The sequence below is a fragment of the Nerophis lumbriciformis genome, linkage group LG04 (assembly GCF_033978685.3).
Source record: "Nerophis lumbriciformis linkage group LG04, RoL_Nlum_v2.1, whole genome shotgun sequence".
NCBI classification, from domain to species: Eukaryota; Metazoa; Chordata; class Actinopteri; order Syngnathiformes; family Syngnathidae; genus Nerophis; species Nerophis lumbriciformis.
In genome coordinates, this window is record NC_084551.2 from 57315701 (window position 1) to 57343300 (window position 27600).

The 27600-nt window shown below is 39.5% G+C and overlaps 1 protein-coding gene across 1 annotated transcript; it reads left to right on the forward strand.

The window, feature by feature from the left end:
• Positions 1-24907: 24907 nt before the first annotated feature.
• On the forward strand, positions 24908-26050 carry uts2r3 (urotensin-2 receptor 3). The gene has a single exon (XM_061958166.2). It carries the CDS (start codon positions 24908-24910, stop codon positions 26048-26050), a length of 1143 nt encoding a protein of 380 aa, XP_061814150.2.
• Positions 26051-27600: the final 1550 nt, after the last annotated feature.

Genomic DNA, 27600 nt, shown 5'->3' on the forward strand with positions numbered 1-27600 from the left:
ATGCTTGAACATGGTGTTTGTTATTGCAAGTCCATGACTAGCACAGACGTCTAATGCTTTATAATAGACTGTATTTATATTATTCACATGTAAAAAATACCTAAGTGTTTATTGTTTATTGTGAGCAAACTGTGGTGCTGAATTTCCCCCGGGGATCAATAAAGTACTTTATATTCTATTCTATTCTATTTTACCCCAAAAAAGACCATATTCCCCTTAAAGGGGAACATTATCACCAGACCTATGTAAGCGTCAATATATACCTTGATGTTGCAGAAAAAAGACCATATATTTTTTTAACCGATTTCCGAACTCTAAATGGGTGAATTTTGGCGAATTAAACGCCTTTCTAATATTCGCTCTTGGAGCGATGATGTCACAACGTGACGTCGCATCGGGAAGCAATCCGCCATTTTCTCAAACACCGAGTCAAATCAGCTCTGTTATTTTCCGTTTTTTCGACTGTTTCCCGTACCTTGGAGACATCATGCCTCGTCGGTGTGTTGTCGGAGGGTGTAACAACACGAACAGGGACGGATTCAAGTTGCACCAGTGGCCCAAAGATGCGAAAGTGGCAAGAAATTGGACGTTTGTTCCGCACACTTTACCGACGAAAGCTATGCTACGACAGAGATGGCAAGAATGTGTGGATATCCTGCGAAACTCAAAGCAGATGCATTTCCAACGATAAAGTCAAAGAAATCTGCCGCCAAACCCCCATTGAATCTGCCGGAGTGTGTGAGCAATTCAGGGACAAAGGACCTCGGTAGCACGGCAAGCAATGGCGGCAGTTTGTTCCCACAGACGAGCGAGCTAAACCCCCTGGATGTCTTGGCTCACACCGTCCCGAAGATGATCAAGAGAAGAATATCGACCCTAGCTTCCCTGGCCTGCTGACATGAGGGTATGTCTACAGAATATATTAATTGATGAAAATTGGGCTGTCTGCACTCTCAAAGTGCATGTTGTTGCCAAATGTATTTCATATGCTGTAAACCTAGTTCATAGTTGTTAGTTTCCTTTAATGCCAAACAAACACATACCAATCGTTGGTTAGAAGGCGATCGCCGAATTCGTCCTCGCTTTCTCCCGTGTCGCTGGCTGTCGTGTCGTTTTCGTCGGTTTCGCTTGCATACGGTTCAAACCGATATGGCTCAATAGCTTCAGTTTCCTCTTCAATTTCGTTTTCGCTACCTGCCTCCACACTACAACCATCCGTTTCAATACATGCGTAATCTGTTGAATCGCTTAAGCCGCTGAAATCCGAGTTTGAATCCGAGCTAATGTCGCTATAGCTTGCTGTTCTTTCCGCCATGTTTGTTTGTGTTGGCTTCACTGTGTGACGTCACAGGAAAATGGACGGGTGTTTATAACGATGGTTAAAATCAGGCACTTTGAAGCTTTTTTTAGGGATATTGCGTGATGGGTAAAATTTTGAAAAAAACTTCGAAAAATATAATAAGCCACTGGGAACTGATTTTTAATGGTTTTAACAATTCTGAAATTGTGATAATGTTCCCCTTTATAGTCAGAGAAGACCCAATATAGTCCCACCGTCCCAGAGTACCCCAAAAAGGACCATATTCCCCTTAAAGTCCCAGAAGATCCAATTTTGTCTCAAGTTCCCAAAGCACCCCAAAAATAACCATATTCCCTTGAAGGTCACAAAATAAATCAAATCAAATCAAATCAACTTTATTTATAAAGCACATTTGAAATTGACCACAGGGGTAGCCAAAGTGCTGTACAACACAAGAGAAACCAGCAAGCACAACACAAGACAAACAGAGCACGATAAAAAGAATAAACATATCCCCAATATCCCAAAGTACCCCAAAAAAGAAAACCATATTCCCCTTAATGTCCCAGACGACCCCATATAGTCACAAGGTCCCAAAGTACCCCAAAAAAGAAAACCATATTCCCCTCAAAGTCCCAGATGACCCCATATAGTCACAAGGTCCCAAAGTACCCCAAAAAGGACTATTTTACCCTGGAAGTCCCAGAAAACTCCAATTAGTTCCAAGGTCCCGAAGTACCCCAAAAAGGACCATATTCCCCCGAAGGTCCCAAAATACCCCCACCTCCCAAAACGTTTATCCATTATACAGTGCTCAATACTGGGGTAGAGCGGAATACGTTAGGTCATGAAATCCCCTGAGGAGCAGGGAAACCTGCGAAACAGGCTTGTAGGGATGATATAGCCTCTGTGATTGTTCCTGATATATATATATACAGGTAAAAGCCAGTAAATTAGAATATTTTGAAAAACTTGATTTATTTCAGTAATTGCATTCAAAAGGTGTAACTTGTACATTATATTTATTCATTGCACACAGACTGATGCATTCCAATGTTTATTTCATTTAATTTTGATGATTTGAAGTGGCAGCAAATGAAAATCCAAAATTCCGTGTGTCACAAAATTAGAATATTACTTAAGGCTAATACAAAAAAGGGATTTTTAGAAATGTTGGCCAACTGAAAAGTATGAAAATGAAAAATATGAGCATGTACAATACTCAATACTTGGTTGGAGCTCCTTTTGCCTCAATTACTGCGTTAATGCGGCGTGGCATGGAGTCGATGAGTTTCTGGCACTGCTCAGGTGTTATGAGAGCCCAGGTTGCTCTGATAGTGGCCTTCAACTCTTCTGCGTTTTTGGGTCTGGCATTCTGCATCTTCCTTTTCACAATACCCCACAGATTTTCTATGGGGCTAAGGTCAGGGGAGTTGGCGGGCCAATTTAGAACAGAAATACCATGGTCCGTAAACCAGGCACGGGTAGATTTTGCGCTGTGTGCAGGCGCCAAGTCCTGTTGGAACTTGAAATCTCCATCTCCATAGAGCAGGTCAGCAGCAGGAAGCATGAAGTGCTCTAAAACTTGTTGGTAGATGGCTGCGTTGACCCTGGATCTCAGGAAACAGAGTGGACCGACACCAGCAGATGACATGGCACCCCAAACCATCACTGATGGTGGAAACTTTACACTAGACTTCAGGCAACGTGGATCCTGTGCCTCTCCTGTCTTCCTCCAGACTCTGGGACCTCGATTTCCAAAGGAAATGCAAAATTTGCATGGTTGGGTGATGGTTTGGGGTGCCATGTCATCTGCTGGTGTCGGTCCACTCTGTTTCCTGAGATCCAGGGTCAACGCAGCCGTCTACCAGCAAGTTTTAGAGCACTTCATGCTTCCTGCTGCTGACCTGCTCTATGGAGATGGAGATTTCAAGTTCCAACAGGACTTGGCGCCTGCACACAGCGCAAAATCTACCTGTGCCTGGTTTACGGACCATGGTATTTCTGTTCTAAATTGGCCCGCCAACTCCCCTGACCTTAGCCCCATAGAAAATCTGTGGGGTATTGTGAAAAGGAAGATGCAGAATGCCAGACCCAAAAACGCAGAAGAGTTGAAGGCCACTATCAGAGCAACCTGGGCTCTCATAACACCTGAGCAGTGCCAGAAACTCATCGACTCCATGCCACGCCGCATTAACGCAGTAATTGAGGCAAAAGGAGCTCCAACCAAGTATTGAGTATTGTACATGCTCATATTTTTCATTTTCATACTTTTCAGTTGGCCAACATTTCTAAAAATCCCTTTTTTGTATTAGCCTTAAGTAATATTCTAATTTTGTGACACACGGAATTTTGGATTTTCATTTGTTGCCACTTCAAATCATCAAAATTAAATGAAATAAACATTTGAATGCATCAGTCTGTGTGCAATGAATAAATATAATGTACAAGTTACACCTTTTGAATGCAATTACTGAAATAAATCAAGTTTTTCAAAATATTCTAATTTACTGGCTTTTACCTGTATATATATATATATATATATATATATATATATACATATATATATATATATATATATATATATATATATATATATATATATATATAATTTCCAGATACATTGAATAATAACTGATGAGTTGAAGGCTAATGAATAGCAGGAATATAAATAAATGATTACTTTAGAAACATTGTCTGCTGTGTCAAGCTTGGACTGAGCAATCACTCACATAATTTGCATACAGTATGTGAGAGTGATGCATAATCATGAATAGGGAGAAAGCATGAGGAGCGGGTCAAAGTGTGGAGACAAAGCCATAGCTCAGGTAAATGTAATTATATTATGTGTCCCCACATTGATGTGTGCCCTCCAAATAAACACCACTCCAAATAACTTCTACTCTCTGCTCTTCAATACAACTCTTATTTGTTTGTGATGTAGTGATTGGAGCACATACTTGTTGCTCACAAAAAACATTCATGAAGTTTGCTTCTTTTATGAATTTATTATGGCTCTACTGAAAATGTGAGGGTCAAAAGTATACATACAGCAATGTTAATATTTGCTTACATGTCCCTTGGCAAGTTTACCTGCAATAAGGCGCTTTTGGTAGCCATCCACAAGCTTCTGCTTGACCACTTGACCACTAAATTGCTGCAGTTCAGCTAAATGTGTTGACATGGACTTGTTTCTTCAGCATTGTCCACAACTTTAAGTCAGGACTTTGGGAAGGGCATTCTTAAACCTTCATTCTAGCCTGATTTAGCCATTCCTTTACCACTTTTGAGGTCATTGTCCTGTTGGAACACCCAACTGCGCCCAAGACCCAACCTCCGGGCTGATGATTTTAGCTTGTCACCCCACAAGGGACAGGTGGTAGAAAATGGATGGATGGATGAAGAATTTGGAGCTAATCCTCCCTTTTCATTGTCCCTTTTAAAGCAGCAGTTCCATTGGCAGCAAAACAGGCCCAGAGCATAATACTACCACCACCATGCTTGACGGTAGGAATGGTGTTCCTGGGATTAAAGGCCTCACCTTTTCTCCTCCAAACATATTGCTGGGTACTGTGGCCAAACAGCTCACTTTTTGTTTCATCTGACATCACATGGACAAAGATAAGACCTTCTGGAGGAAAGTGTATGAAAAGTTTTGAACACGACCGCATGTATCATTTGAGAAACACCACATGGTGAGCCAAATTTGGCCCCCGGGCCCCACTTTGGTTCCCCTTGTTTTATGACTTTATTCTCCGGCTTGCATGACAGCAGCCCAGACTACTCTATCTCTATGTGCCCCCCTCTCCCCACGGCTTTGGCATGCCTGTGCCAGGTATTTTTTCAAATTCCTCACACACACCCTGTGGGGATAGGTATGCCCCCCGCACCCCACCACCACCACCCCGCATACGTCAGCACACGCATGCAGCAGCCAATGGCAGGGCAGTGCGGCGGGCTCCACACGTGTGGGGCCAAAGACAACTGGGCGGATGACAGCTAACTGCGAGCTGCGTTGGAGAAGTCCGGAAAGTCTGGTTGATCCTGAGAGACTTGTCAGAGTCACAAGTGGCAGGCAGAACAGGCCAGTCCCAACCACTTCCACCGAGGGCCACACACTGCAGAATCAAAGCATGCGGGGGCCATTTTCATATTTTTCAGTTGCAAAACCAACACAATATATATATTGTCCCCCTCAAAAAAGTGCTAAGTCAGACATTTTAATGTTTTATTTATTTACTTTCAACACTTAAGTGTCCAGATCAACGTCAGATCAATTCATTAAGTTTAGATTTTTTCATGTTTTTGTTTGTTTTTATGCCCTTTTTTTGTCAAAACTCCTGTTTTTTATGGGGCACACACAACATTTGCAGAATTTTCTCCAAATAAGTCCAAAGTGGAATATTCAATGTGAAGTAATTAGAGCTTTAAATAGGTCAGTAACTCATAACAACATTGATTTTAATCATTTATTATTTTTGAGCAATGACTTTTAAAAATAATCACATTAAAACTCTTGGGATCCAAAAGGGTCCCCCTCAAAAAAGTGCTAAAAATTAGTCAAATGTTTTAATTTTTACTTTCAATGCTTAAGTCTCTAGATCAACATCAAATCAATTTGTTAAGTTTTGATTTTTTCATGTTTTTGTTAGTTTTTATGCCCTTTTTTGTCAAAACCCCTGTTTTTTATGGCACACAAACACAATTTGCAGTATTTTCTCCAAATAAGTCCAAAGTGGAATATTCAATGTGAAGTAATTAGAGACTTAAATAGGTCAGTAACTCATAACAACATTGATTTGAATCATTTATTATTTTTTAACAATGACTTTTAAAAATAATCACACTAAAACTCTTGGGGATCCAAAAAGGTCCCCCTCAAAAAAGTGCTAAAAATGAGTCAAACATTTTAATTTTTACTTTCAATGCTTAAGTGTCCAGAGCAACGTCAGATCAAATTGTTAAGTTTTGATTTTTTTCAGGGTTTGTGTTTGTTTTTATGCCCTTTTCTGTCAAAACTCCCATTTTTATGGCGCACACACAACATTTGCAGTATTTTCTCCAAATAAGTCCAAAGTGGAATATTCAATGTGAAGTAATTAGAGAATTAAATAGGTCAGTAACTCATAACAACATTAATTTTAATTATTTAAGAATTTAAAGAATCACACTAAAACTCTTGGGATCCAAAAAGGTCCCACTCAAAAAAATGCTAAAAATGAGTCCGACATTTTTATTTTTACTTTCTATGCTTAAATGTCCAGAGCAACGTCAGATCAATTTGTTAAGTTTTGATTTTTTCATGTTTTTGTTTGTTTTTATGCCCTTTTTTTGTCAAAACCCCTGTTTTTTATGGCGCACAAACACAATTTGCAGTATTTTCTCCAAATAAGTCCAAAGTGGAATATTCAATGTGAAGTAATTAGAGCTTTAAATAGGTCAGTAACTCATAACAACATTGATTTGAATTATTCATTATTTTTGAGTAATGACTTTTAAAAATAATCACACTAAAACTCTTGGGGGTCCAAAAGGGTCCCCCTCAAAAAAGTGCTAAAAATGAGTCAAACATTTTAATTTTTACCTTCAATGCTTAAGTGTCCAGATCAACGTCTGATCAAATTGTTAAGTTTTGATTTTTTCAGGGTTTGTGTTTGTTTTTATGCCCTTTTCTGTCAAAACTCCCATTTTTATGGCGCACACACAACATTTAAACCATTTTCTCCAAATAAGTCCAAAGTGGAATATTCAATGTGAAGTAATTAGAGACTTAAATATGTCAGTAACTCATAACAACATTAATTTGAAATATTTATTATTTTTGAGCGACGACTTTTAAAAATAATCACACTAAAACTCTTGGGGATCCAAAAAGGTCCAACTCAAAAAAGTGCTAAAAATGAGTCAGACATTTTAATTTTTACTTTCAATGCTTAAGTGTTCAGAGCAACATCCGATAAATTCGTAAAGTTTTGATTTTTTCATGTTTTTGTTTGTTTTTGTGCCCTTTTTTGTCAAAATCCTGTTTTTTATGGCACACACACACAACTTTGAAAGCATTTTCTCCAAATAAGTCCAAAGTGGAATATTCAATGTGAAGTAATTAGAGACTTAAATAGGTCAGTAACTCATAACAACATTAATTTTAATTCTTTATTATTTTTGAGCAATGACATAAAAAAAAAAAATGCTATAAATAAGTCAGACATTTTTGTTTTTATTTTTACTTTCAATGTTTAAGTCTTCAGATCAATTTTAAAACCATCCGTTGATTTTTTATTTTTTTTTCCTGTTTTTTTGTGTGTGTGTGTTTGTTTGTTCTAAGCCCTTTTTGTCAAATAAAACTTTGCTTTTCACGGCAAACACACAAAATGTGCAATATTTTCCACACAAAAAATGTCAATGCCACTTTTGTCATGTTTTTTTTCATGAATATTTTTAGCATACTACTTTAGCCTTCCATAGATGGCAACTGGTTAGCCTGTAAAAAATGAAATAAAATAAAAATGTAGATTTTACTGTAAAGCTAGCATCTCAGTCACCACAACTTTACCGTAAAATTGATGGTGATTTTTACACCAAATTACTGTCGATTGAAAAACAGCACCACTATTTTTGCATTCAAATTGTGGTGACTGAACTGTTAGGTTTTTACCGTAAAACCTACAAATATTTCATAAGATCCAACCTAAACATCCGCTCTTACTCGCTAGCATTAGATGACGGTGTTTAAAGATGACCTGTCAGCTGACTCCAAGCGCCCTCGGCAGCAATCAGCAGCCCTTGTTGTGGCTGGCAGCAGATGGCGGCAGACTGATGCGGTAGCGGCGCATCAAACCTTCTTTGATTTCAACGGGAACAATAAGGAAGCGGTAAATGCCAGGACCTAAGTCAACATCGCTGTAGTTCTCGTTCCCATGTGCACCCTACACTTAGTCCGCAGGAACATTGCGGCGGACCGTGGTGCTGGTCCTCCTTCTGGAAGGCACCATGACGACTGGACCTCAAACCCTGGGAGTGTCCCAGAGAGGGTCCTGTCCGATTACAGCACCCCGTCCAATGCACTCATGCGCTGTCGGAGACCGTTCATTATGGGAACCTTCAACGCATGCACAGCGAGAGAAGAAGCGAGGCTGATTGAGCTAGCACACTGTGCTGAGGAATGGGGAGTGGAGATCCTGGGGATCCAGGAACACAGAAGAGTGCACACTGATGACCCGATCATGTACCGCAGAGTGGAGAGATGCACGTTCATCTCTGCATCAGCGTGGTGAAACGAGGCCCAAGCGGCAACAGGGGACGTAGGGCTATTGCTTGGTTCTCTGGCGCGTAAGGCTCTCCGTCGGGTTTACCACCATACAGACAGGATCCTTATCGCAGAATTCTCAGGCAACCCAGTAACATTGGTCAAGGTTGTGTACTCGCCCAACAACGTGGCACCATCTGAGGAGTTGGAGAAGTTCTATGAGGACCTCACAACAGCAGTCTGGGATGTTCCAGCGCACAACTTCCTGGCAATCCTGGGCGACTTCAACGCTAGGATTGGACCAGAGGATGCTCCCTTCCCTTATTACGATGCTACCAACCGCAATGGCGCATACCTCACTGCCCTTCTCATGGATAACCAGCTCCTGGCAGCGAACACCTTGTTCCAGAAAAGAACAGGCAAGAGGTGGACTTTCCGAGACTGAGCCTCAGGTACACAATGTCAGCTAGACTACATACTAGTGAGGCGAAAGTGGAGGAACTCTATCCTAAATGCTGAGCCATACAGCACATTCAGCTCTGTGGGCTCTGACCACCGCGTGGTCTCCATGAGGGTGTGACTGAGCCTCAGGGTACCCAAGCCATCCCCCAGGATCCGGTTCTACTGGAAGGCACTCTCGACCGACCCTGGCCTACAAACCAGGTATACGGAGGAGGTTACGAGCCGCTTTCAGCAGCTGGATGAAGATTCAGAGCCTAGCAATGAATACAGGCGATTCGTTGCTGCCAACGAGGAGGCAACAAGGGTGTGTGTGCCTGTGCTAGAGAAAACCAGAAGCTCCCTGCGGTCTGAAACACCCAGAGGTCGTAGCTACACAGGGCAGGGTGGAAGAAGCACGGCTTGGCTCTGCTCGTGAGCCTACTGCGAAGAGACGTGGGATACTAAATTCAGTACCTACGATAAGATCAAGGGAGAGGAACTGATGGAGAGGGTGCAGAAAGTCCAGGATGAGACAATATGGAGAAGCATGGAAGGTCATCAACGAGATGACAGGAAGGAAGAGGACCAAGGAGGGACAGGCGGAGGGACACAGCCCTGAGGAGAGGGTGGCGACATGGTACAACCATTTCCGAAAACTACTGGGCACAACATCAGATGGAGGAGAGGAAGAGATACCATCATTCCTCCATGACCTCAACATCCAGGACGGCCCCTTCACGATTACTGAGTGTGCTAAGGCGAAAAGCACGCTGAGAGAGCGTCAGAGTGCTGGACCAGATGGCATACCCCCAGAGGTCGTAAAGAAGTGTGGTCTCGATAACATCATCCTTGAGTTCTGCAACAAGCTGCCTGACATGTGGTCTCTTTCCAACATCATCCCAGTGCCCAAATCTGGAGACCTCTCAAAGCCAGACAACTACCGGGGCATCCACCTGACCTGTATCACCACAAAGGTCTACAATCGCATGATACTGAACCGCATCCGGCATGCCATCGACCCTCATCTGAGGTAAAACCAAAATGGCTTTCGAGAGGAGAAGACTACACTAACCCAGATCCTGGCCCTGAGGAGACTAATCGAGGAGGTGAAGAAGAACAATCCAACCTCACGGCTGTATTGTGCTCTACTGACTTCAAAAAGGCATTTGACTCAATACACAGAGCCCAAATGATGAAGATCCTGAAGGCCTACGGTATCCCTCCCAACTTGCTCTGGGCAATAGAGGCAATGTATGCAGGAACACGGGCCAAGGTGGTGTCCCCAGATGGCGACAGTGAGGAGTTTGACATCCTGGCCGGGGTAATGCAAGGAGACACCCTAGCCCCCTTTCTTTTTGTCATTGTCTTGGACTACGTGCTCAGGAAGGCCATCAATGGATGGGAGTAGGGTCTTGGCCTTATATTTACACCAAGGAGGTCAAGAAGACACTCTGCAGTAGTCTTGACAGATCTAGACAACGCGGGCGACATCAGCCTGCTCTCCAACTACATGGAACAAGCACAGGAGCTCTTGAGCAGAGTGGAGTCAGAGTGCGCCAAGCTTGGCCTTCGGCTGAATGCCAAGAAAACTGAGGTGATCACCCATAACATCCAAGTGGAACACCCACCTTTCACAACAACAGGAGGCACTGTTTTGAAGGAAGTCAATGACTTCAAGTACCTGGGCTCATTGATCAACTCAACAGAGCAGGATCTAAAAGTGAGGAAGACACTTGCATGGAGGGCCCTGAACGGCATGGCCAGTGTGTGGAACTACAATCTCCCCCAACAAATCAAACTCAGCTTCTTCTACGCCACTGTGGAATCTGTTCTCCTATTTGGCAGTGAATGCTGGACCCTGAAGCCAACCCTGCAGAAGTCTCTAGACGGGTGCTACACCGGAATGCTATTTGTAGTGCTCAACATCAGCAAGAGTACGCATTTTACCAAGGAGAATCTGTATGTTGGAATACACAGGGTGAGTGACAAAATAGCAGCCAGGAGAATGAGACTAGCAGGACACCAGGAGCTGCCAGCCAGGAAACTGCTACTGTGGAAGCCAACACATGGGCACCGGTCACGAGGAGGTCCCACTGTAACATATGTGGGTGTACTCAAGAATGATGCGGGAGCACAAAGCACCAACGAGCTGGCCAGATGTCTGGAGAACCGGGATGATTGGAGACAACGATGGAAGGCTCGTCTGAGGACGACCTAGAGAAAGAGACGTCTTCGAACACATCGTGTTTTGGCACCCTCATGTTCCCAAACTGCCCGTCATCACAGGATCGATAATACGTGGGAATGTTATTTATTATTAGCTCCTGTAATTTCTCTGTCAATTATTTTTCTCCAACGTCCATCGTCTTTTTGAGGCAATTAACGTTAACAAAAATCTCAGTAATTACTGAGTACCGAACACGGAATTACAAAATTGGCTCTCTAGCGCCCCCTTGAAAATTTAAAAACAAAATAGCCCCTGCCAAACAGTCACGTGTCGTCAGGAAAATCCCTGGAGACGTCCGTCGTGACAGGACACACGGAAAAGTCTCAAGAACCTCATTTTAAGTTGGCTTGCCACGTAACTTTAAAGTGGCCCGCCCCATCATTTTCAGTTGGCCCTCCACCTCATTTTAAGTTGGCCCTCCACCTCATTTTAACTTGGCTTGCCACGTAACTTTAAAGTGGCCCGCCCCTTCATTTTCAGTTGGCCCTCCACCACATTTTAAGTTGGCCCTCCACCTCATTTTAACTTGGTTTCCCACGTAACTTTAAAGTGGCCTGCTCCATCATTTTCAGTTGGCCGTCCACCTCATTTTAATTTGGCTTGCCACGTAACTTTAAAGTGGCCCATCCCATCATTTTAAGTTGGCCCTCCACCTCATTTTAAATTGACTTCCCACGTAACTTTAATGTGGCCCACCCCATCATTTTCAGTTGGCCCTCCACCTCATTTTAAGTTGGCCCTCCACCTCATTTTAACTTGGCCCTCCACCTCATTTTAACTTGGTTTCCCCCGTAACTTTAAAGTGGACTGCTCCATCATTTTCAGTTGGCCCTCCACCTCATTTTAAATTGGCTTGCCACAAAACTTTAAAGTGGCCTGCTGCCATATTTTAAGTTGGCCCGCCACCTCATTTTAATTTGGCTTGCCACATAACTTTAAAGTGGCCCACCCCATCATTTTAAGTTGGCCCTCCACCTCATTTTAAATTGGCTTTCCACGTAACTTTAAAGTGGCCCACCCCATCATTTTCAGTTGGCCCTCCACCTCATTTTAAGTTGGCCCTCCACCTCATTTTAACTTGGCTTCCCACGTAACTTTAAATTGGCCTGCTCCATCATTTTCAGTTGGCCCTCCACCTCATTTTAAATTGGCTTGCCACAAAACTTTAAAGTGGCCTGCTGCATCATTTTAAGTTGGCCCTCCACCTCATTTTAAAATGGCTTGCCACGTAACTTTAAAGTGGCCCGCCCCATCATTTTAAAATGGCCCTCCATCTCATTTTAAAGTGGCTTCCCACGTAACTTTAAAGTGGCCCACCCCATCATTTTCAGTTGGCCCTCCACTTCATTTTAAGTTGGCCCTCCACCTCATTTTAAATTGGCTTCCCACGTAACTTTAAATTGGCCCGCCCCATCATTTTCAGTTGGCCCTCCACCTCATTTTAAATTGGCTTCCCACGTAACTTTAAAGTGGCCCGCCCCATCATTTTCAGTTGGCCCTCCACCTCATTTTAAGTTGGCTCGCCACAAAACTTTAAAGTGGCCTGCTCCATCATTTTAACTTGGCTCTCCACCTCATTTTAAATTGGCTTGCCATGTAACTTTAAAGTGGCCCACCCCATCATTTTCAGTTGGCCCTCCACCTCATTTTAAGTTGGCTTCCCACATAACTTTAAAGTGGCCCGCCCCATCATTTTCAATTGGCCCTCCACCTCATTTAAAGTGGCCTGCCACATAACTTTAAACTGGCCTGCCCCATCATTTTCAATTAGCCCTTCACCTCATTTAAAGTGGCCCGCCACATCATCCTACAGTGGCCCCAAACATCACTTTTTCGTGGCTCGTTAGATAATTTAACCGTGGACCGCCACTTCATTTTGAAATGTCTCTTCCTACAATTTTAACATGGCTCGCCACATCATTTATTGTGGCCCGCCAACTAAATAGGGTGGCAGTGCAGGACAACACAACTTTGTCTTCATTATAGTGTAGGGTAAGGCCCTCACTCAGCATCCCACCCCCTTTTTTCCTTCAACACACACACACACACACACACACACACACACACACACACACACACACACACACACACACACACACACACACGGGTGGTGGACACTAGAAAGAGGGCAGTGGCGTGGAAGGAGCTGCATCAGACAAGACGGGACAGAAGATCGTGAAGTTTGGAGGCGGAGATATTCCGACGCTCGTAAGTCGTCTTTTCTAAGAAGAAGAAGAAGAAGAAGGAGAAGAAGAAGAGGCAAAATGTGCGCCTGGGAGGGATTTGGTGATCGGAAGATGGAAAGTGGAGGAAGCGACTGGAATATTGTTGTGTTGGCATCGTCTCAGAGGTGAGGACACGTCTTTTGTGAAAAGTCCACTTTTGCCTCGGAATGAAGGCTCCGACAACAAATTGTTGCGGAAGGTTTTATTCTGAAATTTGAAGACCGATCAATGTCCCGTTGTCACGTCGGAGCTTCCTATTGCTTTTTATGGGAGGTCTTTTGTGTTATCATTTGGTTGATTCCTGCCCACTCGCCACATTTCCTCACTAATTCCACTGCAGTGACACCAGTGGGTTTTATGGGATGTGAGCGTCATGGAAATGTCCCGCAGAGACCGTGGCGTTGGCGGGAGGAAGGACGCTGCTTTTTAAAGGCGGCTGGTAAACGTGGAGGCACGCGGCACGGCAGGGGGTACCGGCTGCTCCTCCACGGGTCAACAGTGGCTCTTAACCCTGAAGGACGCCTGGGTGGACATGTGTCGCCCGTGGTGGTGGGGGGGTGGGGGGGGGGGGTGTGTCAGGCACCCTGCTGCCCGCTTTGATGTGGCCCGTATGAATCCTTCACCAAACATGGCGCCAGGTCGCAGAAACACACACGCTGCTGTTAAAACGTTAAAAGCGTTTAGTCGCTTGAATTCTCATGGCGGCACCGCACGATATCATACAACATAAACATCAATATCATATAACATAAACATCAATATCATATAACATAAACATCAATATCGTATAAAATAAACATCAATATCATATAACATAAACATCAATATCATATAACATAAACATCAATATCGTGCAAAATAAACCTCATCATCGCACAAAATAAACCTCAATATCGTACAACATAAACCTAAATATCATACAATATAAACATCAATATGGTACGAAATAAACCCAAATATCATACAACATAGACATCAATATCGTACGAAATGAACCTCAATATCGTACAAAATAAACATCAATAGCTTACTGAATAAACGTCAATATCATACAAAATAAACATTAATAGCGTACAAAATGAACCTCATCATCGCACGAAAAATAAACCTCAATATCATACGAAAAACCTAAATATCATACAACATAGACATCAATATCGTAAAAAAATGAACCTAAATATCATTCAACACAAACATCAATATCGTACAATATAAACCTAAATATCATACAATATAAACCACAACATCGTACAAAATAAACCACAATAATATCGTACAAAATAAACCACAATATTGTATAAAATAAACCACAATATCGTATAAAATAAACCACAATATCATACAAAATGAACTACAATGTCATAAAAAAAAAAGTTCATTATTTTACAAAACCTAAACCACAATATCCTTCAGAAAACATCATGCAAAATAGACCACGATATCGTCCTAAATTAACCTCATATCGTACAAAATAAACCACAATATCGTACAAAATAAACCACAATATCGTACAAAATAAACCACAATATCGTACAAAATAAACAATAGTATTGTAGAAAATAAACCACAATATCGTACAAGATGAACTACAATAAGGCAAAAAATAAAATGCAATATTTTCTATCATCTAAAGCACAATATCCTACAAAATAAACCATTGTACAACATAAACCACAATATCGTACAAAATAAACCCCAATATCATACAAAATAAAACACAATATCGTACAAAATAAACCTCAACAATGTACAAAATAAACAACAATATCGTACAAAATAAAACATAAAATCGTACAAAATGAATTACAATATCGTAAAAAATAAAGTTCATTATTGTACAACATCTAATCCACAATATCCTACACAAAACATACAAAATAAACCACAAAATCGTAAAAAATAAATCACAATCTCACACAAAATAAACCACAATATCGTCCTAAATGAACCTCAAATCATACAAAATAAAACACAATATGGAAAAAAAAATATATACAATACAGTGTGAATGTTGTCTATCTGTGTTGGCCCTGCGATGAGATGGCGACTTGTCCAGGGTGTACCCCACCTTCCGCCCGATTGTAGCTGAGATAGGCTCCAGCGCCCCCCGCGACCCCAAAGGGAATAAGCGGTAGAAAATGGATGGATGGATGGATGGATGGATGGATACAATGCAATAACATAATATTGTATATCATCTAAACCACAATATCCTACAAAATAAACCATCGTACAAAATAAACCACAATACCGTACAAAATAAATCACAATATCGTACAAAATAAAGCACAATATCATACAAAATAAACCTGTGGAACATCTTACCGTAGAGCCTCAGGACTGCAGAGCGTTGAACCTTAAAAAAAAAAAAAAAGGCTGAAGACACAACTTATTAATCAGGCTTTTCACTAATCATCTGCTTTTTTTTTTAACTTTATTGGGTTATTTATATTTAAATGTTTACATTTGTTTTATTGTATGTTCTGTTACATATATATATATATATATATATATATATATATATATATATATATATATATATATATATATATATATATATATATATATATATATATATATATATATGCATATATATATATATATACACAGGTATATATATATATACACATATATATACATATATATATATACATATATATATATATATATATATACATATATATATATATATATATATATATATATATATATATATATATATATATATATATATACATATATATATATATATATAGTCGAGGTTACTTTAGTTTATCCGTTATACAATGCTGAATCTTGGGGTGGAGCGGAATATGCGGTCAGGATTTTAAAATCCCCTGAGGAGCAGGCTTGTAGGGTTGAAATAGCCTCTGTGTTTTTATATGTACAGTACATATATATATATATATATATATATAGATATATATATATATGTACATATATCTGGTATGCGGTCAGGTTTAGGCCTGCCTCAGGGAAGAGGACGTCCCTGCCATGCACAGTCCACCACAGGCACTGGTGGATACAATGCAATAACATAATATTGTATATCATCTAAACCACAATATCCTACAAAATAAACCATCGTACAAAATAAACCACAATACCGTACAAAATAAATCACAATATCGTACAAAATAAAGCACAATATCATACAAAATAAACCTGTGGAACATCTTACCGTAGAGCCTCAGGACTGCAGAGCGTTGAACCTTAAAAAAAAAAAAAAAGGCTGAAGACACAACTTATTAATCAGGCTTTTCACTAATCATCTGCTTTTTTTTTTAACTTTATTGGGTTATTTATATTTAAATGTTTACATTTGTTTTATTGTATGTTCTGTTACATATATATATATATATATATATATATATATATATATATATATATATATATATATATATATATATATATATATATATATATATATGCATATATATATATATATACACAGGTATATATATATATACACATATATATACATATATATATATACATATATATATATATATATATATACATATATATATATATATATATATATATATATATATATATATATATATATATATATATACATATATATATATATATATAGTCGAGGTTACTTTAGTTTATCCGTTATACAATGCTGAATCTTGGGGTGGAGCGGAATATGCGGTCAGGATTTTAAAATCCCCTGAGGAGCAGGCTTGTAGGGTTGAAATAGCCTCTGTGTTTTTATATGTACAGTACATATATATATATATATATATATATAGATATATATATATATGTACATATATCTGGTATGCGGTCAGGTTTAGGCCTGCCTCAGGGAAGAGGACGTCCCTGCCATGCACAGTCCACCACAGGCACTGGTGGAGGTGCGACAGGCCTAAGGCCCAGCGGCAAGACCACCTTGCTGTAATTACAATATATGTATACGTATGTATGTATGTATGTGTGTATGTATAAAACGTGATCAAATATATGTACATGTACGACGTTAATTTGAGTTATTCTCCAGTGTGATTGCCTCAAAGGTGGCGTTTTACCTCATATCCTTAGTGCCATGTTTTTTATTGTCCATTATGCTGTGTGTGCGTGCGTGCGTGCGTGTGTGTGTGTGTTTGTTATCTTCTCTTCTTCTATTATTATTTCTTTTGTTTGTTTTGTTTAGTGCAGCACTTTGTGTTTGCCACCTGCCTGTGCATGAAAAGGGTTATTGTTACGCTTGCGTGGCATTGTGATGCCGGAGGTCGTCTTTTCAAGATGCAGGAAGGTGAGAATAAATGATTTATTCTAGTTGCAGAACAAAATATGCTGCGCGGTGCCCACGGCACGGAAAACAAAAGGGTAGCCAAAAGATGCTGATATCAAAAATGCAGACTATGAGCGAAACCAAGAGCGTAACTTGTTGCATGGGAGCAAACAAGACCAACAGACGGAGTGAGGCCAGCGCATAAACTAAATAGCCCTCTGATTAGTGCCCGGGCAACAGGTGCGCGTCCGGAACACTAACCAGAGGCAGGTGAATGTAATCTGCCGTCATGGCAACAGAAACAAACAAACTCAAGAGGTGCTGAAAACACAAGTGACTTGAAAACAAACAGAATATGATCCGGGCAGCGGATCATAACAGTTATGTAAATAAAGTTTGATTTGATAATACAAAATAAACCAAAATAAGGTATCAAATGAAGTAAAACATCAGACATAATAAAACACAACATTGTAAAACATAAACTACGATATTGTACAAAATAACCCACATTAACATAGAGAAAAAACAACATATCGTACAAAATGAACAAACATATTGCAAAAATGATACTACAATTTTCTACCGAATAAACCTCAAAATCATAAAATATACGTACATTACAGTACGATTTACTAAAAAATAAACTACAATATCATACACAATAAACCACATTATAAAACATCAACTAAATGATCATAAAACATCAACTAAAATATCGCACAAAATAAACCATAATATCGTAAAAAAAATAGACCTAAATATGATTCAACATAAAGATATTATCATACAACATAAATCTCATCATGATACAAAATAAATCACAACAATGTATAAAATCAACAAATTCATCTTACAAAAGAAAGCACAATTTCACACAAAAAAGCTACAAAATCACAAAAAATTAACTACAATGTCTTCAAAATTAAATTTATTAAACCACAAAATAAACCACAATATCGCACAAAAAAAATTTCAGTATCACACAAAATTAGCTACAATATCATATAAAATAAAGTACAATATCGTACAAAATAAAAAACAATATAATAAATTATAAACAACAAAATCTTATATCATATGTTGTACGATATTGTAATTTGTGTTCTATGATATTGTGGTTTATGTATTACAATATTGTGCTTTATGTCATACGATATTGTGGTTTATAATAATATTATATAGCATAAACCACAATATAAAGCACAGTATCGGACGACATAAAGCAAAATATCGTACGACATACAGCAAAATATCGTACGACATAAAGCAAAATATCGTACGACATACAGCAAAATATCGTACGACATAGGCAAAATATCGTACAACATAAAGCAAAATATCATACGACATAATGCAAAATACCATACAATATTGTACAAAATACAGCACAATATTGTACGACAAAAAATTACACTATTGTACGACATAAAGCACAATATCGTGCGTCATAAATTACAATATCATATGAAATCCTGCAGAATATTGTACGACAAAGCACAATATCAGTAGACAAAAATTACAATATCATACTACTTAAACCACAATATCATGCGATATAAATTACAATATCGTACGACCTAAAGCACAATATCGTGCGACATAAATTTAAATATCGGATGACATGAAGCACAATATCGTACGACATAAAGCATAATATCGTAGGACATTAATTACAACATCGTACAACATAAAGCACAATAACGTGTGACATAAATTACAATATTGCATCATGACATGAAGCACAACATCGTAGGACATAAATTACAACATCGTACGACGTGAAGCACAATATCGTACGACATAACTACAACATAGTATGACTTGAAGCAAAATATCGTAGGTTAAAAAACTACAACATCGTACGACGTGAAGTACAATATCATACGACATGAAGCACAATATTGTACGACATAAAATACGTATCGTAAAACATTAAGAACAACATCTCAGGACATAAATTAAAACATCGTACGACATGAAACACAACATCGTAGGACATAAATTCCAACATCGTTCGACGTGTAGCACAATATTGTAGGACATAAATTACAACATCGTACGACATGAAGCACAAGATTGAAGACCATTAATTACAACATCATACGGCATAAATTACAACATCGTACGACATCAAGCACAACATCGTAGGACATAAATTACAATATCGTACGATGTGAAGCACAATATCGTAGGACATAATTTACAACATCGTTCGACGTGTAGCACAATATTGTAGGACATAAATTACAACATCGTACGACATGAAGCACAACATCGTGCGGCATTAATTACAACATCGTACGACATAAATTACAACATGAAGCACAACATGGTAGGACATAAATTACAACATGAAGCACAACATGGTATGACATAAATTACAACATCGTACGATGTGTAGCACAATATCGTTCGACATAAATTACAACCTCGTACAACGTGAAGCACAACATCGTATGACATAAATTACAACATCGTATGACATAAATTACAACATCGTACGACCTGTAGCACAATATCGTAGGACATAAATGACAACATCGTACGACGTGAAGCACAAGATCGTAGGACATAAATGACAACATCGTACGACGTGAAGCATAACATCGTATGACATAAATGACAACATCGTACGACATGAAGCACAATATCGTAGGGCATAAATGACAACATTGTAGTACATAAATGACAACATCGTACGACATGAAGCACAACATCGTAGGACATAGATGACAACATCGTAGGACATAAAGGACAACATCTCACGACGTGCAGCACAATATCGTAGGACATAAATTAAGAACATCATAGGACATAAATTACAACATCGTAGGACAGAAATTACAACATCGTATGACATGAAGCACAATATCGTAGGGCATTAATTACAACATCGTACAACATGAAGCACGATATCGTAGGGCATTAATCACAACATCGTAGGACATGAAGCAATATATCGTAGGACATCAATTACAATATCGTAGGACATGAAGCACAACATCGTAGGACATAAATGACAACATCGTACGACATGAAGCACAACATCGTAGGACATAAATGACAACATCGTACAACGTGAAGCACAACATCGTAGGACATAAATGACAACATCGTACGACATGAAGCACAACATCGTAGGACATAAATGACAACATCGTATGACGTGAAACACATCGAAAGACATAAATGACAACATGGTACGACGTGAAGGACAACATCGTAGGACATAAATGACAACATCGTACGACGTGAAGCACAACATCGTAGGACATAAATGACAACATTGTACGACGTGAAGCACAACATCGTAGTACATAAATGACAACATCGTACGACGTGAAGCACAACATCGTAGGACATAAATGACAACATCGTACGACGTGAAGCACAACATCGTAGGACATAAATGACAACATCGTACGACGTGAAGCACAAGATCGTAGGACATAAATGACAACATCGTACGACGTGAAGCACAACATCGTAGGACATAAAGGAAGGAAGACCAGGAGAAGTCGTCCCAATGGAGCCACTTAAGATGATTGCCGTCCAACTGAGGACCTGAACGAGCGCGGGAGCTGTCAAAGTTGGATTTACTGCTCAGTCCGACTCCTCCCACTCCGACAATCCCATGATTTACTCAAATCACCGCTGCCGCCGTGCCTGAAGAATGTCAGCCCATAAAAGTGTGAAGACCGTGCCAGCTGCCGGCGCTTTCTGCCGCCACACAAACCATGGAGGTTTTCTTCCTTGCCGCTTTTGTTTTCTTTGCCCGTGGACGTTCAAGCGGCCATGAAGTCGTCATCCATTCCACAGGAAATAATGTCAACTGAACTCATCCCTTCCAGTCGGCCCACACCGATCGCAATATCATACAACTTAAACATCAATATCATACAACTTAAACATCAATATCATACAACTTAAACATCAATATCATACAACATAAACATCCATATCATACAACATAAACATCAATATCATACAACATAAACATCAACATCGTACAACATAAACATCAATATCGTACAACATGAACATCAATATCTTACAACATAAACATCAATATCATACAACATAAACATCAATATCTTACAACATAAACATCAATATCGTACAACATAAACATCAATATCATAAAACATAAACATCAATATCATACAACATAAACATCAATATCATACAACATAAACATTAATATCGTACAAAATAAACCTAAATATCCTACAACATAAACATTGATATCATACAACGTAAACATTGATATCATACAACATAAACCACAATATATTACAACATAAACATTAATATTGTACAACATGAACATCATATCGTACAACATAAACATCATTATCGCACACGATAAATATCAATAACGTATAACATAATATTGTACAACATAAACATCAAGTAGAAAAACTACAATAAGATAAAAAAATAAATCACATTATCATAAAACATAAACTACAATATTGTACAACATAAACATCAATACCGTAAACATTAACATCAATATCATATAACATACAACATAAACATCAATATTGTACAGCATACAACACAAACATCAATATCGTACATCATACAACATAAACATCGATATCATACAACATAAACATCGATATCATACAACATAAACATCAATATAATACAACGTAAACGTCAATATAATACAACATGAACATCAATATCATACAACATAAACATCAAGTAGAAAACAAACTACAGTGAGATAAAAAATGCATTACAATATCATAAAACAAAAACTACAATAAGATAAGAAATGTATCACAATATCATAAAACATAAACTACAATAAGATTAAAAATATAAAGCACGGTGGGTACTGTAAGGGGTAGGGTTTACTGTTACATATTGTAAAATGTGCAGATGCCTCAACTTGCTGTTGCCATGATCCATCATACTGTACTGTCTGCAAAATTCAATAAAAATATTTGAAAAAATATATATATATATAAAGCACAATATCACAAAACATAAACTACAATATTGTACAAAATAAACTACAGTAAGATAAAAAAACAAATCACAATATCATAAAACATAAACTACAATATTGTGCAACATAAACATCAGTATCAAACAACATGAATGTCAATATCGTACAAAATTAACCTAAATATCATAGAACGTAAACGTCAATATCAAACAACATAAAAATCAATATCATACAACATAAACATCAATATCGTACAACGTAAACGTTGAAATCATACAATATAAATATCAATATCGTACAACATAAACATCAATATCATACAACATAAACATCAATATCGTACAACATAAACATAAATATCATACAACATAAACATCAATATCATACAACATAAACATCAATATCATACAACATAAACATCAATATCTTACAACATACACATCAATATCGTACAACATAAACATCAATATCATAAAACATCAATATCATACAACATAAACATCAATATCGTACAAAATAAACCTAAATATCCTACAACATAAACATTGATATCATACAACGTAAACGTTGATATCATACAACATAAACATCAATATATTACAACATAAACATCAATATTGTACAACATGAACATCAATATCGTACATCATAAACATTAATATCATCGCACACGATAAATATCAATAACGTATAACATAAACATCAATATCGTACAACATAAATATCAATATTGTACAACATAAACATCAAGTAAAAAAACTACAATAAGATACAAAATACATCACATTATCATAAAACATAAACTACAATATTGTACAACATAAACATCAATACCGTAAACATTAACATCAATACCATATAACATACAACATACACATCAATATCGTACAGCATACAACACAAACATCAATATCGTACATCATACAACATAAACATCGATATCATACAACATAAACATCAATATAATACAACATAAACGTCAATATAATACAACATAAACATCAATATCATACAACATAAACATCAAGTAGAAAATAGACTACAGTGAGATAAAAAAATGCATTACAATATCATAAAACAAAAACTACAATAAGATAAGAAATTTATCACAATATCAAAAAACAAACTACAATAAGATTAAAAAAATAAAGCACGATATCACAAAACATAAACTACAATATTGTACAAAATAAACTACAGTAAGAGGAAAAACAAATCACAATATCATAAAACATAAACTACAATATTGTACAACATAAACATCAATATCAAACAACATAAATGTCAATATCGTACGAAATTAACCTAAATATTATAGAACGTAAACGTCAATATCAAACAACATAAACATCAATATCATACAACATAAACATCAATATCATACAACATAAACATCAATATCGTACAACGTAAATGTTGATATCATACAATATAAACATCAATATTGTACAACATAAACATCATTATCGTACAACATAAACATAAATATCATACAACATAAACGTCAATATCATACAACATGAACATCAATATCGTACAACATAAACATCAATATCTTACGACATAAACATCAATATCATACAACATAAACATCAATATCATACAACATAAACATCAATATCGTACAACAAAAACATCAATATCGTACAACATAAACATCAATATCGTACTACATAAATATCAATATCATACAACATAAACATCAATATCATACAACATAAACATCAATATCGTACAACATAAACATCAATATCGTACAACATGAACATCAATATTGTACAACATAAACATCAATATCGTACAACATAAATATCAATATCATACAACATAAACATCAATATCATACAACATAAACATCAATATCATACAACATAAACATAAATATCGTACAACATGAACATCAATATCGTACAACATAAACATCACGTAGAAAATAAACTACATTAAGATAAAAAATACATCACAATATCATAAAACATGAACTACAATAAGATAAAAATCATCAAACATGAAAATGTAGACACAATATGAAAACATGATGTCCCCCATGACAGCTGTGTTGATGTGAACTTGCATTTGAAAAGGTACTGGGAATGAAATGTTTTCAAAGAGCAAAGTTGGTTTCTTTTGAAATGTTGTCTTGTCCAGATGTTCAGAGAATGACACACTTGTGTATCTCCCTGCCTCCCGCATGTCGAGTCCAGCAGCTCTCACTAATCATCTTCCCTACGACATCCTCGGCACCAACTAACCTCCCCAATGGAGCCGTCTGGCTCCTTGCCTCCACCTTCCCCTTACACCTTCCCCATCCTCCCCAACCTGTCCCTGCCTTCCTCCGCCCCCTCCACCTCTCCCAGCCTGGCCTCCACAGCTCTATTCTGCTCGCTCCTGTCCCTGCTCTCCCTTCTGGGCATCATAGGGAACTTGTACACTCTGGTGCTCCTCCTGAGGCGCAGGAAGGGCAGGAGGAGAAGCGGGGTGGGACTAACCTGCTGCTTGATGAGAGTACCCGCGCCCTCGTGCCTGGCCGACCCTTCCTCCGGCTCCCCTTCCTCCTCGCCGCTCTCCTCCGCCACCTCCTCGTCCTCCCTCCACCTCCAGGTGCTGAGCCTGGCTCTGGCCGACCTGCTCTACCTGTTCACCGCCCCCTTCATCGTCTATGACAGCCTGGCGTCCGGCTGGGCCTTCGGCGAGCTGGGCTGCCGCCTCCTCCTGAGTCTGGACCTCCTCACCATGCATGCGTCCATCTTCACGCTGACCGCCATGAGCCTGGACCGCTACCGGGCAGTAGCACACCCGTTGCACACCTCCTCCACAAACTCCTCTGGCCTGCTGAGAGTGAGCTTGGCCTGGGGGCTGGCTGTGGCTCTGAGTCTTCCCATGATGATCACCCTGCACCTGGAGGACGGGGAGGACCAGGAGGGCCAGCTGTGTGTGCCCGCGTGGGACGAGCAGAGCTCCAAGGCCTACCTAAGCGTGCTCTTCTGCACCAGCATTCTTGGCCCTGGCCTGGCTATCGGGGCTCTCTATGCTACGCTCGGCCGCCTCTATTGGGTGTCTCAAACCCGTGCCCCATGGGGTACGGGAACTAGCACTGCTTGCCCTGCCCGCGCTCCAAAACCCAAAGTCCTGCTCCTCATCTTGGGCATCGTCCTGGCATTTTGGGCCTGCTTTCTCCCTTTCTGGATCTGGCAGCTCCTGCCTCTGTACCAGCCGGATATGCTAAGGACAGTACCGGTGGGCACGCAGGTCACGGTCAACCGGATCCTAACGGGGCTGACATACGGAAACTCTTGCGTGAATCCATTCTTTTACACACTACTGACCGGCAAAAGAAGACGCAACCGGCAGACGCTGACGTCGGCAAATCAGCTTTGCCGCAAGAGCAGTCCGATGCGGTAAAGGTTCTGGAACTGCCTTACACGACAACCGTACAGTATGTGTGTTTTCTCACAAAGGAGCCAAACGTGCTATAATTTCGTACTTTTTCAGTTTTCACAATGGACACCACCAAAGACCAATAATTCTATTTGTGTCAGTCAGAACAGAATTGTTTGAATAACACATTTTGTTTTATAAACAGTGCAAATATGACAATCTTAGTCAGTCAGGGGGGTCCAAAATGTGTCCTGCAGCTCAAACAAGAAAGCTAAGAAGTTCATTATAATACACATCCATTACACAAATCTGAGATCCAGGCTGGTTTTCTTTCAAATATCTACAGGAGGTCCTCGCTTTAAAAAAACAAATTATGTTCCTAAAATTCCTTTTGTAGGACTCTCCCTTAGAGATAGGGTGAGAAGCTCTGTCATTCGGGAGGCGCTCATTGTAAAGCCACTGCTCCTCCACATGGAGAGGAGCCAGATGAGGTGGTTCGGGCATCCGGTCAGAATGTGGATGTGTTTAGGGCTCGTCCGACCGGTAGGACGGGCAAGACCCAGGACACGGCGGGGAGGCTATTGTCTCCCGGTTGGCCTGGGAACGCCTCGGGATCCCCTGGGTAGAGCTGGACAAAGATGCTGGGGAGAAGGAAGTCTGGGCTTTTCTGCTTAAGCTGCTGCCCCTGCGACCCGACCTCAGATAAGTGGAAGAAGATGGATGGACGGCAATTCATTTGATGTCCAATTTTAGCGTCGGAACTGAACACCAAAGTCACTCAGGTAAAGGGGTCATTTTATGATTTTTGTCTACACAACATGTAATGATGGTTCTTTGGTCCAAATTCTGCATAGATTATGCTGTAGAGACCGACCTTCAAGCCACTTTTTGGCGGAGTAGTTGGATCCAAATGAAGCCCTCCTTACCAAACCCCCTTGTTTTGTCCCCGCCCCAGCAGCCATGTTTAGTTGTTGTTTTTTTGCTTTGCTCAAACCGGTGACATCCTGCAGTCGTCTGTTTTCAGTGACTTTCACCACAACACAACTTCTCAAATGATATAGCGAGACCAGCGGCTCACTGTGGTTCGTTGTCGGCTCAGGGAGGAGACGATGCGGGGGAGAGAAAGGAAGGAAGCCCGGCTACAACTATGGTACGATACGCTAGCGGAGGTGAAACTTCTACCGAGTATTTATCCCTCCAATGCTAAACCTTGGACGTATACATGAACAGAGTCTTTATCCCTCCAATGCTAAACCTTGGACGTATACATGTACCGAGTCTTTAGCCCTCCAATGCCAAACCCTGGATGTATACACAGTAGGCCCTCATCCATTTAAAAGTAGTTTTTAGGAAAATCAGTTCAATCCCGGGCTCGGGATCTTTCTGTGTGGAGTTTGCATGTTCTCCCTGTGACTGCGTGGGTTCCCTCTGGGTACTCCGGCTTCCTCCCACCCCCAAAGACATGCACCTGGGGATAGGCCCCTTCCACCTCCAAAGACATGCACCTGGGGATAGGCCAATCCCACCTTCAAAGACATGCACCTGGAGATAGGCCCCTCCCACCTTCAAAGGCA